We start from the raw sequence: 14,105 nt of genomic DNA, 5'->3' as shown, positions 1-14,105 counted from the left end.
AACTGCCACCACCGGCTTCCCACAAGCCTCTCACCCACACAAGCCTCACCACCTCCCACAATCCTCCTGCTCTTGAGGCCGATTGGCTGGGTCACGTGGGCGGAGCCAAAGAAGTCCCCCAATGAGCAGCTCCGTGGTCTGAAAGGGCAGGGAAACAGCCCAATGAACATCACCACAGAGGAGCCAGTCAGCTAGATGTTGCTGGGGCTGCTGTGAGCCAATCATCAGCTGGCAGTCTGAAGGGCAGGGAAACAGCCCAATGATAATCACCGCAGAGGAGCCAATCAGCTAGATGTTGCTGGGGCCGCTGTGAGCCAATCATCAGCTTTGCAGTCTGAAGGGCGGGGAAACAGCCCAATGAACATCACCGCAGAGGAGCCAATCAGCTAGATGTTGCTGGGGCCGCTGTGAACCAATCATCAGCCGGCAGCTGGAAGTTTGCTGGCAGCTGGAAGTTTGCTGGGGCCCCTTTGGCTATGGCTCTCAACACCCCATCAACTCTGACCTACTGATTTTCACAGATTAATAATGATTGATGCTTAGACACATTATTTCAGTGGAAGTTTTGGTCATTCATTTACATTAATTGGCTGAAATACCTCTATAAAGAAAAACTTTCCTTAATCATTTATCTTGAAATATAATGTATTTAAAAGACAAAAACCCCTTCAACTTACCAATTTTCAGACGTTATTCCATAGCAACCCCCAAAGGTAAAGCATGAGTTTATAAGATGGCATTTATTATTAGTATGAGCTCAATTTTTACATACTCAGCATTTGAAAATTATCTTTTTGATAATCATGTTGGAATCTATCCTTGACACAACTTTAAATTGATAGCTACCTTGCTTCTTTTTTTTTTTTTTTTAATATTTTTATTTTTTAGTTCTCGGCGGACACAACATCTTTGTTGGTATGTGGTGCTGAGGATCGAACCAGGGCCGCACGCATGCCAGGTGAGCGCGCTACCGCTTGAGCCACATCCCCAGCCCGCTACCTTGCTTCTTGATACATAAAATATATTCCACATTTCTTGTCCCAAACCTGAAATAGACTTTAAGAAATCTTATGGGCTGGAGATGTAGCTCAGTGTTATAGTGTGCTTTAGCATTTGCCTAGCATGTCGACAGTACTGGGTTCAATCCCCAGGACTACACACACTCATACACACACACACACACACACACACACACACCCCACACACACCCCTTTAGAGGGAAATACTTAAAGACCACAGTCTGAGCATCAGTAATGCTCACCGCTAATATTCATTGCTTCCTGGCCTGCCCAGTAGAGAGCTAGCAATATATGATTCTGAGCAAAAGAAAACATAAACCATAAAACATCTCAATGGATGATTTTTTTTTTTTTTTGGTAAAAACATTTTGACAAGGTTAGAATAAAAACCCTCAATCAACTAGCAAAGGGAATTTCCTTAACTTGATAAAAGCATCTATGAAAAAAGATACAGTTAACATTATATTTAATAGTTAAAAAAAAGACTCAATCCTTTCGCACTTAGATCAGGAAGAAGATAAAAATGTACCTCCTCCCAACTTCATTCACCATTGAACTTTGAGGGAATTTGGAAAGAAAAAGAAATATTGAAAATTAAAAAGTAAGACTGCCTTTATTCATAGAACAAGCTGAATTTATACATAGAAAATCCTAAGGAATTCAATGAAAAAACTACTGAGGATGAACCCAGTGCCTCAGGCATACTAGGCGAGTGCTCTACCACTGAGCCACAGTCCCAGCTCTGATTCTAAAATTCTTATGGAAAAGACCCAGAAGAGTCAGAACAACCATGAAAAAAAAAAAAAAAAAGTTGAAGTTGGAAGACTCACAATTCATGGTTTTAAAACTCACTACAATGCTACAGTAATCAAAACTGTGATTCTGGCACAAGCACAGTCATATAGATCAGTGAAATAGAATTCAAAGTTCAGAAAGAAACCCAAACATCTAAAACCAATTTATTTTTTAATGACAATAGTTTTTTCAACAGATGGTGCTAGAACAACTGAATGTCGATATACAAAAGGATGAATCTGAACCTCTACCTCACACTAAATAAAATAAAAGTTATCCCAAAGGGAATCAGACCTAAATGTAAGAATTAAAACTATAAAATCCTTAGAAGGAAACAGGAACAATGAGGCATGGTGGAGCACACCTGTATAATCCCAGCAACTTGCTGGGCTGAGGCAGGAGGATCACAAGTTCAAGGCCAGCCTTAGCAACTTAGCAAAACCATGTCTCTAAAAATAAAAGAAGGTTGTTGTTGTAGCATAATGGTAGAGCCTCCCCTGGGATAAATCCCCAGTACCACAGCGGGAAGGGGAGTATTATCTTGTATTTTCTGTTTTGATATAATATTGTTTCATAATTTATTGACTTAATATTTGCAGTATTGGGGATTGAACTCAGGGCCTCAAGTATGCTAGGCAAGCACTCTACTTCTGAGCAACATCCCCAGCCCTTATTTCATAATTATATAAAACACTCATATGATTATAAACTATAACCAAAGCACGTTCAGGGAAGTCTTAACTTCTGTTAGTGTCTCCTCTACTCAGTTCTTTCCTTTCATCTGTAAACACATTTATTAGTTATTTTGGTTTACCTTTTCATTGTTGCTTGTTCTACAATACTAGGGATTGAATTTAGGGATGTTCTACCATTGAGTTACATCCCCAGGCCTTATTTCTTTGTTTTGAGAAAAGGTCTCACTAAATTGCCCAAGTTTTCCTCAAACTATGATCCTGTCTCTGCCTCCCTGCTGCCTCTGCCGGCTGGGATCACAGACATGTGCCACCACAGCTGGCTCTTCCAATGGTTTTTGAAAACATAAGGAAATAAACGCACAACAAAAAACAAAGACACTGAGAAACACACTACTTCATTTTAAAAGTAAATATTTAATTTAACACTGTTATAAGAATTGAACAATATTAAAATCAGAAGCATATTAGTGGCTTTTAAAAAGTCTATTAATCTTTATTTTCCTTTTGAGAGGGTTTTTTGTTTGTTTTTGGTACTAGGGATCAAACCCAGGGGTGTTTAACCACTGAGCCACATCCCCAGCACTTTTCATTTTTTATTTTGAGATAGGGCCTCACTAAATTGCTAAAGCTGGCTTTGAACCTGCCTCAGCCTCCCAAGCTGCTGGGATTACAGGCATATGCCATCATACCCAGCCAGAATTTTTGAGAGGATTTTGATGGCCAGTTCTCTACAGCAAAACAATGCTAGCAAAATGTCTTTAGAAGATGAAAATTCTTTGACTGCAAGTCTAAAATGCTTTAAAGGGATTAAAGGTTTTAAAGATCTAAATCAAAAATACCCAATATTAGATATCACATTTGAATTCTAAAAGTTTGATATGAAAAACATTTTTTAAAAAGATAACCAAGAAATTAACAACACGGCATTGCTCCTAGGCATAGGCATCTGAGATCATCATGACCAGTACAAGCGCGTGGCTGTGGTTCACCCAGTGCCGAGTCCTTGTTCTTCTAAATCCTCCTTGGCTTTCATCTGGGGAACTCCAAAGCTACTGTGAGGAAAGAAGAGGCAGAGATACATACCCACCTCTCTTGCAGACCCTTTCAGCGTAGCAACTAACCAAATAATTAGTGAGAAAAGAGTAGATGATCCGTAACTTATTGTTCACTCATTCAATTTGAAAAATTGCCAGTTCTGTCAAATATGCCAACACACCAATAAGGTATTTATGACACAGAATCTGTAAAAAAGAAAAAAAAGAAAAGAAAAGAAAGAAAGAAATTTAAAATTAGAATAATATTATAGCAGGGCAGTTTGATATTTGAGTGATCAGTGTTACACTGGTCTAATTTCTGGATTTAGTTCATTGAATTTGGCACATTCAATACACTATCATTTTTATATCTTCTATTTCTTTCCTTTTTAATGCTGATCTCTTCTCCTCAAAATTATTTCCCAGCTTCCATTACATTGTAGCCTCCATTCTGAAAAAGATAATTTATAGAAAACTGTGCTCTTGGAACCTAAGAGAGTTCAAATCTTGACTTCTCTCCTTACTAAGCTATCTTCCATGTATCACTTAAACTCACCTTGACCTGTTTTCTTGTTTTAAAATAAAATGTGGATAAAAACACCCAGCTGAGGCACAGTGGTGGACACTTGTAATCCCAACTACTCAGGAGGCTGAGGCAAATGTTAAAGGCCAGCCAGGCACAGTGGCACATGCTGAGCAACTTAGCAAGACCCTATCTCAAAAATAAAAAATAAAAGGGCTGGGAATGGAGCAGAGTACCCTTGGGTTCAATCCCCAATAAAACATATACATACACATACACACAGTTAAGGTCCTCTAGACAAATATAAGCTTTCCATTTTGTGGAAGCTAAAAAAGTTCACCTCATATAAAAACAGTACAGTGGTCACTAGAAGCGAGGAAGGGTAGAGGTAAGAGGGGACAGATTAGATAATAAGTACCAAAATATAATCAGATAGGAGGAACTGATTTTGGTGTTCTGTAGCACTATGAGGTAATTATAGTCTACAACTACTTAATATATATTTTAAAATACTAGAAGAGTCTGAAGGTTCCCACACATAGAAAGGATAAATGAAGAGAATGGAAATGCTAATTACTGTGATTAGATCACTAACATTGTACATATGTCATAAATTATCATACTGTACTCCCATAAATATGTATCAATTTAAAAAAGAAACAAAAAAATCTCCTAACACAATAACAAGACCATAGGAAATATTCACTGAGAGCATAACATAGCTCTGTTTTCAAATATGCTTTAGGGACTAACTCTATTTCTTTTTTTTTAATATTTATCTTTTAGTTGTAGTTGGACAGGATAGCTTTATTTATGTATTTTTATGTGGTGCTGAGGATTGAACCCAGGGCCTCCAATGTGTTGGGCAAGTGCTTTATCGCTGCGCCAAACCCCAGTCCTGGACTAACTATTTCTGATATTTCTTGTAATAAGCACTTCAAGAGAGTAAAACAATGTGTCTATTAGTCCTTTCCAATGGGGATAGAAAAGCCTAAAATATAAAGATGATACCTTTTTCTGTGTTTCTGGCTATAAATTTCTAACATGAAATCTTCTATAACTTTCATAATTATTTCAAAATTTGATAAGAAACAATTTTGAAAGAATTATAACTCATATTATTACAGAATAATAATTTAAATTATTATCCAAGTCTATAGTATACATGTATAATGTTCTTCCATTATAGGGCTGCACAAACAAGGCTGAAGACTTTGATAAATCATTTATAAAGCATAAAATAAAGTCTCTCTATTATCTTCAGTTGGCATACATTCAAATGTTTTTCTTCAATGTGATGATCAAGTCACCATGCATGTTGAAAACTGGCAATAATAAGAAAAAAATTACTTAACCAGATTTGTTCAAACTAACCTTTACTTTTCCATCAGTATGTGCAGAAGCTACAGATGTTGAAACACGGACCAATCTTGTGGCTGATAAATGAATTTTGAAATGCCTATGGAAATGTGAATAAAGGCAGTCCATAAATAAGTCAACTTCCTCCTGGGTAACTTCCCCAGGTGTTTTGTGGACACTGTCCCACAGAGCTTTTGCATCCTCTGGATGAATTGCATAAGAAATGTCCAGACTTTGAGGACTACAGGGAACAGACCAAAGAAATTCAGTAGTAGCCATATAGCAGTCCATTTGACATGCAGTCCACATAGCAGCCATCCAGGAAAGATTAAATGCACTGATTGCTAAAGGACTGAAATAACAGTCAAAAGTCTTCTGAAACCAAGTTCCAATTATGGCTGTATTAGACTCTGCTCCATTTGCAAGGAATAAGGGTAGACAAGTGAAATCTTGTGAAACAGTCTCCAGGAGATTATCTCCAAATACACAGCAGAACCAACCAGTCCATAACACTTTACCTTCTCTGTTCTCAGATGGCATTTGAGATTTTGACAAAATCTACAAGGGAAAGTAAAAGTAAAACAAATTCATTAAGTTCAAAAGTACATTTGCTCCTAAATTACATCTTCCCAAAATTAATTAGCACATTAGAAATAAAATGACATATTGTTCAAAAGACAAAAAAGGAATAGTTTTGCTAGTCATTATTAGGGTTTATAAAAATAATGGACTCTTCTTCTAGTATTTTATAGAGGTATGTCATATGGCAAGATCTTGGTGCAATGAAAATGCAAAAAAAAGAGATACCTACATAGAATAATTAGGTACAGTATCTTGAAAAAAAAAAAATCTCAACTTTAGAAGGGACTGTAAGGTCACCAAATTCAACATGTGGAATTCTCCCACTGGGGAAGATACCAACATTTTCTAAGGCAACTCCTTCCATCAACTTAAAATGCAATTCCATACATCAAGCCCCATAGTTTCCACCGAATGGACTTGTTTTCTTTATACGCATGTAAAATAAATAAAATTTAATCTCTCCTCCACAGGAAAAGCCCTTCAACTATTTCATGATCTCTACCACATATACTGCCAAGTTCAACATATACATTTTCTTTTGTGAGAGTAGTGCAGGAATGGGGAACTGGGGCACTTTACCACTGAGCAACATCCCCAGTTCTTTTTAATTTTATTTTGAGGCAGGATCTAAGTTGCTGAGGCTAGTCCAAAACATCCTTCTGCCTCAGCCTCCCAAGTTGCTGGGATTATAGGCATGAGTCACCAAGCCTGGCTCATAACCAGTTTCTTCAACCACTTTTCCTAAATAGACTCACATTATCTTACTATTCTGGACACTCTTTTCTGAAATTCTTATGCATGAGTCATTCATAAGTTAACATGATTATTTAAAAAAAGATCTGATTACAAGACTATCATCATCTTTGATCTATATTACACTTCTATTGGTGTAATCTTAGATTATAGTTTTCTGACTTTTAGTAGACAGTTTTATAAAATTAGCCCTACATATTCAATTTTGCTGTAAATAGGTAAATCTCCCCCAGCTTAGACTGAGGTATAAACTTACTTCTACTAAAATTTTAAGCTCTTTCAATTTAGCCCATTGTACCAATCCATTCAGATTGTTGAGGACCTTGATCATATTCCCAGCTTACTGACTAATCCCTCAAACTGTGTAACATGATAAATACCTTCAAGATTTGTTTAAATATTGACCAAGCCAAGGTTAAGATCACAGCCATTAGAGAAGATTGTTGGAGCAGTTTCTTTTTACCATAGTCCTCCTTTTTATTTAAGAAATTATGAAAGACTTTTGCATACCTTGAAGCTCAGATATGCTATATTTATCAGACTTTCATAACTTAAGAGTCCTATAACCTTGTCAAGAAATGAAATTTACAGGACTGGAGTTGTAGCTCAGTGGTAGAGTGCTTGCCTAACATGTACGGAGTGCTTGCCTAACATGTACGAAGCACTGGGTTCAATCCTCAGTACCACATTAAAAAAATAAATAAATAAAATAAAGGTATTGTATCCATCTACAACTAATAAAATTAAAAAAAAAAAAACCTGAAATTTACTTTGAAAACTATCAGAACACTGTACTAGGAATTTATATCATTTCTAATCCTCATGAGAACATCTTTATGATATACAAGTCACAAAACGTCTTTGACATCAGCTATTTTACTTGACAAAGACTGCTGACTACCTGGTATCCACTTTTCCTTCTGCAATAAAATAGTCCCTTTACTTAAAGTTGCAAAGTGCCCACTAAAAAAGAAAATTTTTCCAGCTTCTTTTCCAACTAGGATGTAAGCAGAAGTTGCTGAATCTCAGCAAGATTCACATTTCTGGGTTTCCTGTTTGTCACTCTCATCTTCCTTCTACCTCCTGCCTGAAACTTAAATATAATGTTTATAGCTCCAGGAGCCACCCTGGACCATAAGGTGACCTTTAGAATGGAAGTCATCCACTACAGATGGTAGAGAAGAAAAATGAAAGGAGTCTGGGTTGTTAATGACCTCATCATCAAGCGTCATGCCAGCCTTGGACAGTGTGTCTTCATTTACCCTTTCTTTTCAGGAAGACAATGAGCCTATCATTTTTAATCCACTGTTAACTCAGGATTTATGCTATAAACAATGGAACCTAACCCTCAAACACTTTGAGATCTTTGCCAATACCATGACCTATACCAGGAGTTAGCAAACTTTTTCTGTAAATGGACATATAATAAATATTTTAAGGTTTGCAGTTCATGTGGTTTCTGTTGCAACTATTTAACTCCGCTATCACAGCCCCAAAGTAGCCACACATACATAAGACATAGCATATGAAAGAAGCTACATTCCAATAAAACCTTATTTATAAAACAAAGAGCAGGTCAGACCATGCTTTGCTGACCTTTGATTTACATAAATAAATAAATCCAGTCTTGTTAATTGCTTGAGGATTTCATTTTCTTATTAGTGATTAAGATTAATATATTCAGAAGAGACTTTATTACAAATAACAAAATAAATCTGTGGTCTTTTTTTAAATTCATCAAAAGATAGCCTTACTTGGGGGTGGGGATTAAACCCATGGGTACTTAACCACTGAGCCACATCCCAGCCCTTTTCATTTTGAGACAGGGTCTCACTAAGTTGCTTAGGACCTCACTAAGTTGATGAGGCTGTCTTTGAACTTGTGATCCTCTTGCCTCAGCCTTCTGAGCTGCTGGGATTATAGGCACAGGCCATTATATGCCACCTTTCTAAAATATTACATTTCTAAGAGTAACATGGCATGATATATCACTATATGGAATGTTATATACTTTACTAAAATTCTACTTTTAGGAATTGAATCCTAATAAAAGTCAGAGAATTATACACACACACACACACACACACACACACACACATATATATATATATATGTATATATATATATATATATATAAAATCTATAATCATCTACAATGTTGATTGGTAAAAATGCCATAAATTTTAACTGTGATTTTTAAAAAATTTTTTCTTTTTTTCTTTTTGGTACAAAAGATTGAACCCAGGGGCACTCTACAACTGGGTTATAGCTCCAGACCTTTTCATTTTTTTATTTTGAGACAGGGTCTCACTAAGTTGCTAAGGCTGACCTCAAATTTATGATCCTCCTGCTTTAGCCTCCTGAGGTTGCTGGGATTACAAGCATGCACCAGCTTAACTATGATCATTAACTTTCTTTGTACTTTTACATATTTTCAAAGTTTTATAAAATTAACATAATTTTACACATACACACATATGTTAAAAAAATTTACATTGGCCATAATCTAATTATTACACTTTGGTAAAATAACACATAAAATACGTTAAAAAATCACAAGCTTAGGAACTTAAAAAACAGTAAAAATACCACTATTTCCAAACCAAGAAAATGCTGCTGGCCATAGTAGTGCATAGTAATTCGAACTACTTGGGAGGCTGAGAGAGGGGGATAACAAGTTTAAGGCCAGCCTGCGAAACTTAGTGAAACCCTGTCTCACAATTTTAAAAAATGGCTGGGGATGTAGCTCAGTGGTAAAAAGTTTGCCTAGTATGTGAAAGGCCCTGGGTTCAATCCCCAGCACTGCAAAATTTTTAAAAAGAACAAAATAAAAACAAAATGTAGATCATTTTGCCTTAGGAAACAAGAATTGTTTATATACTATACTTGGACAAGAAATGCTTCGGGGTCCCTTTGTGTTCCTTTCATTCCCAGGAGAGTAGAGAAAATCACTTTAATGTTGAAGTCTTCTCCCACTTCCACAGCAAGTCCTTTTTGCTTTTCAGCAGCAATAAATGCATTCAGAAGTTTAGAATACTCTTTAAGATTATTATAGGAGAATTTATATAAGGGAGTTACACTATATAAAGTCCATTGCTTATGCAGGAGGAAAGCAACCTTCTGAGAATCAATATCTTCCTAAAAAAGAAGAAAAAAGGTTAAAAATTAACAAACATTAGTAAGAAAGAATCAAAGGATTTAAGTATTTATACAAATCTATAACTGAGGCCCAAATTTTTGCATTCCCAAAGATCAAACTAAAGTGGGGTTTGCAAGATTTTTTATAGATCTTCGAACTTCGCTGAACATTTCCACCATGCGGCCTGCGCAATGGTTTCATTAATGAGGTTCTAGGCATAAAGTTAGCTAGATGAGATCGAAATAAAACACACAGACTCAGTTACCTTATTTATATTGCCAGGTCCCAGACGGCTCCCCTCTCTGGTTCCCTCCTCTAGCCGCCCAGCAGGGCAGCAAGGATTACTCTGGGCTAGCAGGAGAGAGAGTTTGAACACGCCTGGGAGTAGCCTTTTATTGGGGAACAAGAGATTTAGGGGAGAATTTCATCCAATGAAGGTTGAGGGGGGGCTGCACTCCAAGGTCAGGGTCAGTGATTGGGCCCCCAGGGTCAGTGGTCAGGCACACCCCCACACGGATGGGCTCTCTCATCAGGAAAGGGCCGGGAAAGCTCCGACACAGTCAGAGCGCCTCAGACCCTTAACGGGAGCCACCCAATCACGTGTCAGAAATGGCTTCCCACAAACATTCCCTTCTAGAATGCTCTTTCCCAGGAGTTCGAATGGCTTGTTCCTTCACTTCATTCTGATCTCTTCCCAATATGCCACCCAAGAGGCTACTCCACTAAAGTAGCACCTGTACCCACTCCAACTTTGTCACTCTATATCTTTATATAAAAAGATATATAAAGATCTTTTTATATAAAGATATATATATATTATAGATATATATTTTTATATATCTGCTTTATTTTTCTTCACAGCACTTAATTACTGAGTGACAATAAAATACTGTCTGATTTTTATTGTCTGTTTTCCCCAGAAAAGTCCATGCTTTCTAGTATTGTCTCACAGCTCCATCTATTTTTTAAAACTTTACTTGAGAAAAAAGTATTTCTTCTGGATAGAACATTTATTGAAACAATTATACTTTTTTTTAATAGTTATCAAAATACATGGCAAAATTATTGTAAAGGTAAAGAAGCACAGAATAGGGCATTCCAATCTTCATATAAAATTTCCATTTTCTGGCTAAAAGCTATCACTTTCATTACCAGCATCAGTAATTTTTCTTTAAGAAAGTTGTTACGAAAATGCAAAACTTGACTCCTATCCCAAGAGATACCAGGCATCAACACTGATAAAAACAGCTACAATGAAGGTCACAACAGCACCTATGCAGTGCTCCAACAAAGAATATGACTTCATTCTCATCACAAGCAAACATCAGACAAATACAAAATGAGCAGTATTCTATTTAAAAAGGGGAGAAAAGATTGTACTTTTTTAAAAAAATGTTATCATACAACAAAGAAATAAAAAAATACAAAGAAAAATACTGTGGAAATGATCCAGATTAAGGAGATAAAAGAATATAGTGCTAATACTATAAAATTATTTAACTGTTTCTCATTTATTTTATTAGTGAAGGGTTAAGAAGATATTATAAACAGTAACAAAAATTGAAATGTTTTGCTCAAATAGTCTCAATTATTTATTAATCCACATGGGCTGGGGCAGTAGTTCAATGGTAGATCGCCTGCCTTGCATGTGTGAGGTACTGGTTCAATCCTCAGACCACATAAAAATAAATAAATAAATAAATAAAGATATTGTGTCCATCTACAACATATATATATATATATATATATTTTCTTTTCTTTTAAAGAACACAAAGCATACCTGCAATTGTGAACACTGGGGAATTTTCCTTTGAGGCGGGGTTGGGACAAATGAAGTCTTCTTCCTAACTGACTCCAATCGTTTTTGCAGAGGGGTGGCACCTATAAGGTAATCTTTAAGACCTGAGGATGTACTTTGTCTAGGAGTCAATTCAGGAGTTGATTCTGATGCAACATAAGGATCCATGGTCTACATAAAAAAATAATAATAATAAGACAGAATTCTAAACACTAAAAGATTAACTCATATTCATAGTTCCACAGATTCCTCTACCCACTATAAAATAATTCTTTCTTTCCTTCCCCTTCTTCAACTTTTTCATGAAGTGCTACACTTCTCATTGGCTATAGCCATATTTATGAATACTTTATAGAGACCACAAACAGTATGTTCAAAATTAAATTCAACTCCTTCCTTCCAAAAGCTAACTGGCCCACTTTCAAATTCCTATCAATTTTCTAGGAGAACTTAAATGCTTACAGTCCCCCACCTCCACTCTTTCACAAGTAGTCATTCAGCACATTCTATCAAATTCTTCCTTCAACAGCCTTTGTCATGCATTCCCAAATCATGAGCTGGGCTATATTTTTATAACCACAACCAAGAGTCCCTAAGAGTGAAACATTTTTCCAAAAATGGCACTCTATTGTTAGTTATCAGAGCAAAAACCTCATGACAATATAAATCCTAAACTCCTCTGCCAGATATTTAAGTCTGTCGAAATTCAGCTTCTCCTTTTTCTCCTCTCCAACCTAGGACATAAATATATTCATATCTTCATGTTTCTGCCTATCAACTATATCACCTGTCTGAACTGACATTTCCTATTCCACCTCCTTTAAGACCATGTTTGAATGTGACCTCCTTTCAAATTCTGTTTGAAATTTTTTTTTTTTTTTGCAAAAATTCCTGTTCGAAAATTCAAACAAGAGGGTTTTTCCAAATCTCTTGCCCCTGAAATGCCTACATTATGAGATTCTATCTGTATTGTGGCTCATTCCTGGAAGGTGTGGGTGGGTGGATGGGTGGGTGTGTGTGTGTGGGTGTGTGTGTGTGTGTGTGTGTGTGAGAGAGAGAGAGAGAGAGAGAGAGAGAGATCTCATTTCCAAAGAAGTCCAGCAAAATTCTGAGAGAGAGAGAGAGAGAGAGAGAGAGAGAGAGAGATAGATATCTCATTTCCAAAGGAGTCCAGCAAAATTCTTCAAGAATGTTCTGTAAAATCTTTGGAGATACAGCAGCCACACAGCTCTCCTCACCAAGTCTGAACCACTCATTTTGGGCCCTGTTCATTTATTTTCTTGGTGTGAATTTCTTGTCTCCCCAGCAAGTCTAAGCTGCTTTGACTGAAATAGTGCTTTATAATTCTCTTGCATGACTGCCCTAATACAAAGCTGAAGTGCACTTTAATTGTTAACCAAGTATTGGTTTAATCGAACGTAAGTATTCCATAGAGCTCCAACATGAACATACCATTTCCACTGAAAGGAATGAAGTTATAATTACTCCCAACTACTGTGCTGTTAGTCTTTCAAAAGAGTTTTTCACAAATGAGGTTATACTTACAGTTTTAATTATTTTTGCGGTACTAGGGATTGAACCCAGGGATCTCTACCACCGAGCTACACCCCCGTTGTTGTTGTTTGTTTTTTGGTCTCGCTAAATTGCCGAGGCTGGCCGGCCTCAGCCTCCGGAAAAGCTGGGATTACAGGTGTGCGCACCCTTGCCCGGACGCAGGATTACTACATTTAAATGATAATTTGTAAGTACCATTTAAAATTCATGGTAGCAAACCAGGACACCCCGAGTTGTCGGTCCTGTAGGTAGTCCGTGCAGAAAGGGGCTTAATCACTTGGGTACACCCCACCAGTCCCTAAGGCCAACAGCTCCGAAGCCCGAGCGCGGCGGAGTGTCGACCACGTAGGGCGAAGCACGTCTGTGCTTAAAGACACAGGCCACAGCCAAGTTCACGGCCAGTCCTGGACCAACACAAAGCAGCTCACCAATAAAGTGCAGTGCTGACGCTGTCACCCATTCCGCGTGCACGAGTCATTCTTCAATCCGGCTCCGGAACTTGGTCGAGGCTGAAACCTCCTGAAGTGAAAAAGCCGCCAAAATGACAGCTGAGGGAGAGGCCCGAGTGCCGCCGGCGCTCCGCGAGCGAGCTCCCCCGGACGCCAAGGAGCCCAGCTAGGAGGCCGCCGCTCGCTCCTAGCCGGAGGGGGTCGGCAAGAGACAGGAGACCACTTGCTCTCCACCCGAGCCCTCCTGGGGTAGAGCCAGATCTGAGAGCCCACGGCCAGAAGCGGCAGCTCGGCTCTCAGCGCCCTTCACAGTTTAAAATCATCTCCCGACTCGCTCTGCGGTCCCACGCAGGAAGCCTCCCTGGCGCCCCTCCTATTTCAAGACAGTGAAGTAACCCAGGTCGC

The 14,105-nt window shown here is 37.7% G+C and overlaps 1 protein-coding gene across 3 annotated transcripts; it reads right to left on the bottom strand.

Annotated features, from left to right (window-relative positions):
- Positions 1–2,903: 2,903 nt before the first annotated feature.
- Positions 2,904–14,056, bottom strand: CENPL (centromere protein L). 3 transcript variants are annotated; one of them, XM_081298912.1, is made up of 5 exons: positions 13,680–14,056; positions 11,680–11,868; positions 9,647–9,898; positions 5,441–5,983; positions 2,904–3,750 (listed from the first exon to the last, which is right to left on the bottom strand). In XM_081298912.1, the coding sequence occupies exons 2-5, from the start codon at positions 11,863–11,865 to the stop codon at positions 3,679–3,681; spliced, it is 1,053 nt and encodes a 350-aa protein (XP_081155038.1). In that variant the 5' UTR covers positions 11,866–11,868; positions 13,680–14,056; the 3' UTR covers positions 2,904–3,678. The 3 variants fall into 3 exon arrangements, with proteins under 3 accessions (XP_081155038.1, XP_081155039.1, XP_081155040.1); XM_081298913.1 differs by lacking the exon at positions 13,680–14,056 and adding an exon at positions 13,243–13,655; XM_081298914.1 differs by lacking the exon at positions 5,441–5,983 and having other exon boundaries at positions 13,680–14,053.
- Between the last annotated feature and the right edge of the window lie 49 nt (positions 14,057–14,105).

This window comes from Spermophilus citellus (genome assembly GCF_964194105.1).
Source record: "Spermophilus citellus genome assembly, chromosome: 6".
In the NCBI taxonomy this organism is placed as follows: domain Eukaryota; kingdom Metazoa; phylum Chordata; class Mammalia; order Rodentia; family Sciuridae; genus Spermophilus; species Spermophilus citellus.
Note: the sequence above shows the minus strand (reverse complement) of the source record. Positions and strands in the feature narration are given on the sequence as shown.

Excerpts from the sequence above, each read along its gene's own strand:
- CENPL (XM_081298912.1), bottom strand. The coding sequence starts at position 11,865 with ATGGATCCTTATGTTGCATCAGAATCAACTCCTGAATTGACTCCTAGA. Across the intron at positions 9,899-11,679 it reads CCCAGTGTTCACAATTGCAG|GAAGATATTGATTCTCAGAA; the intron begins GTATGCTTTGTG and ends CTTCTTTTTTAG. Across the intron at positions 5,984-9,646 it reads CCGAAGCATTTCTTGTCCAA|ATTTTGTCAAAATCTCAAAT; the intron begins GTATAGTATATA and ends TTTCCCTTGTAG.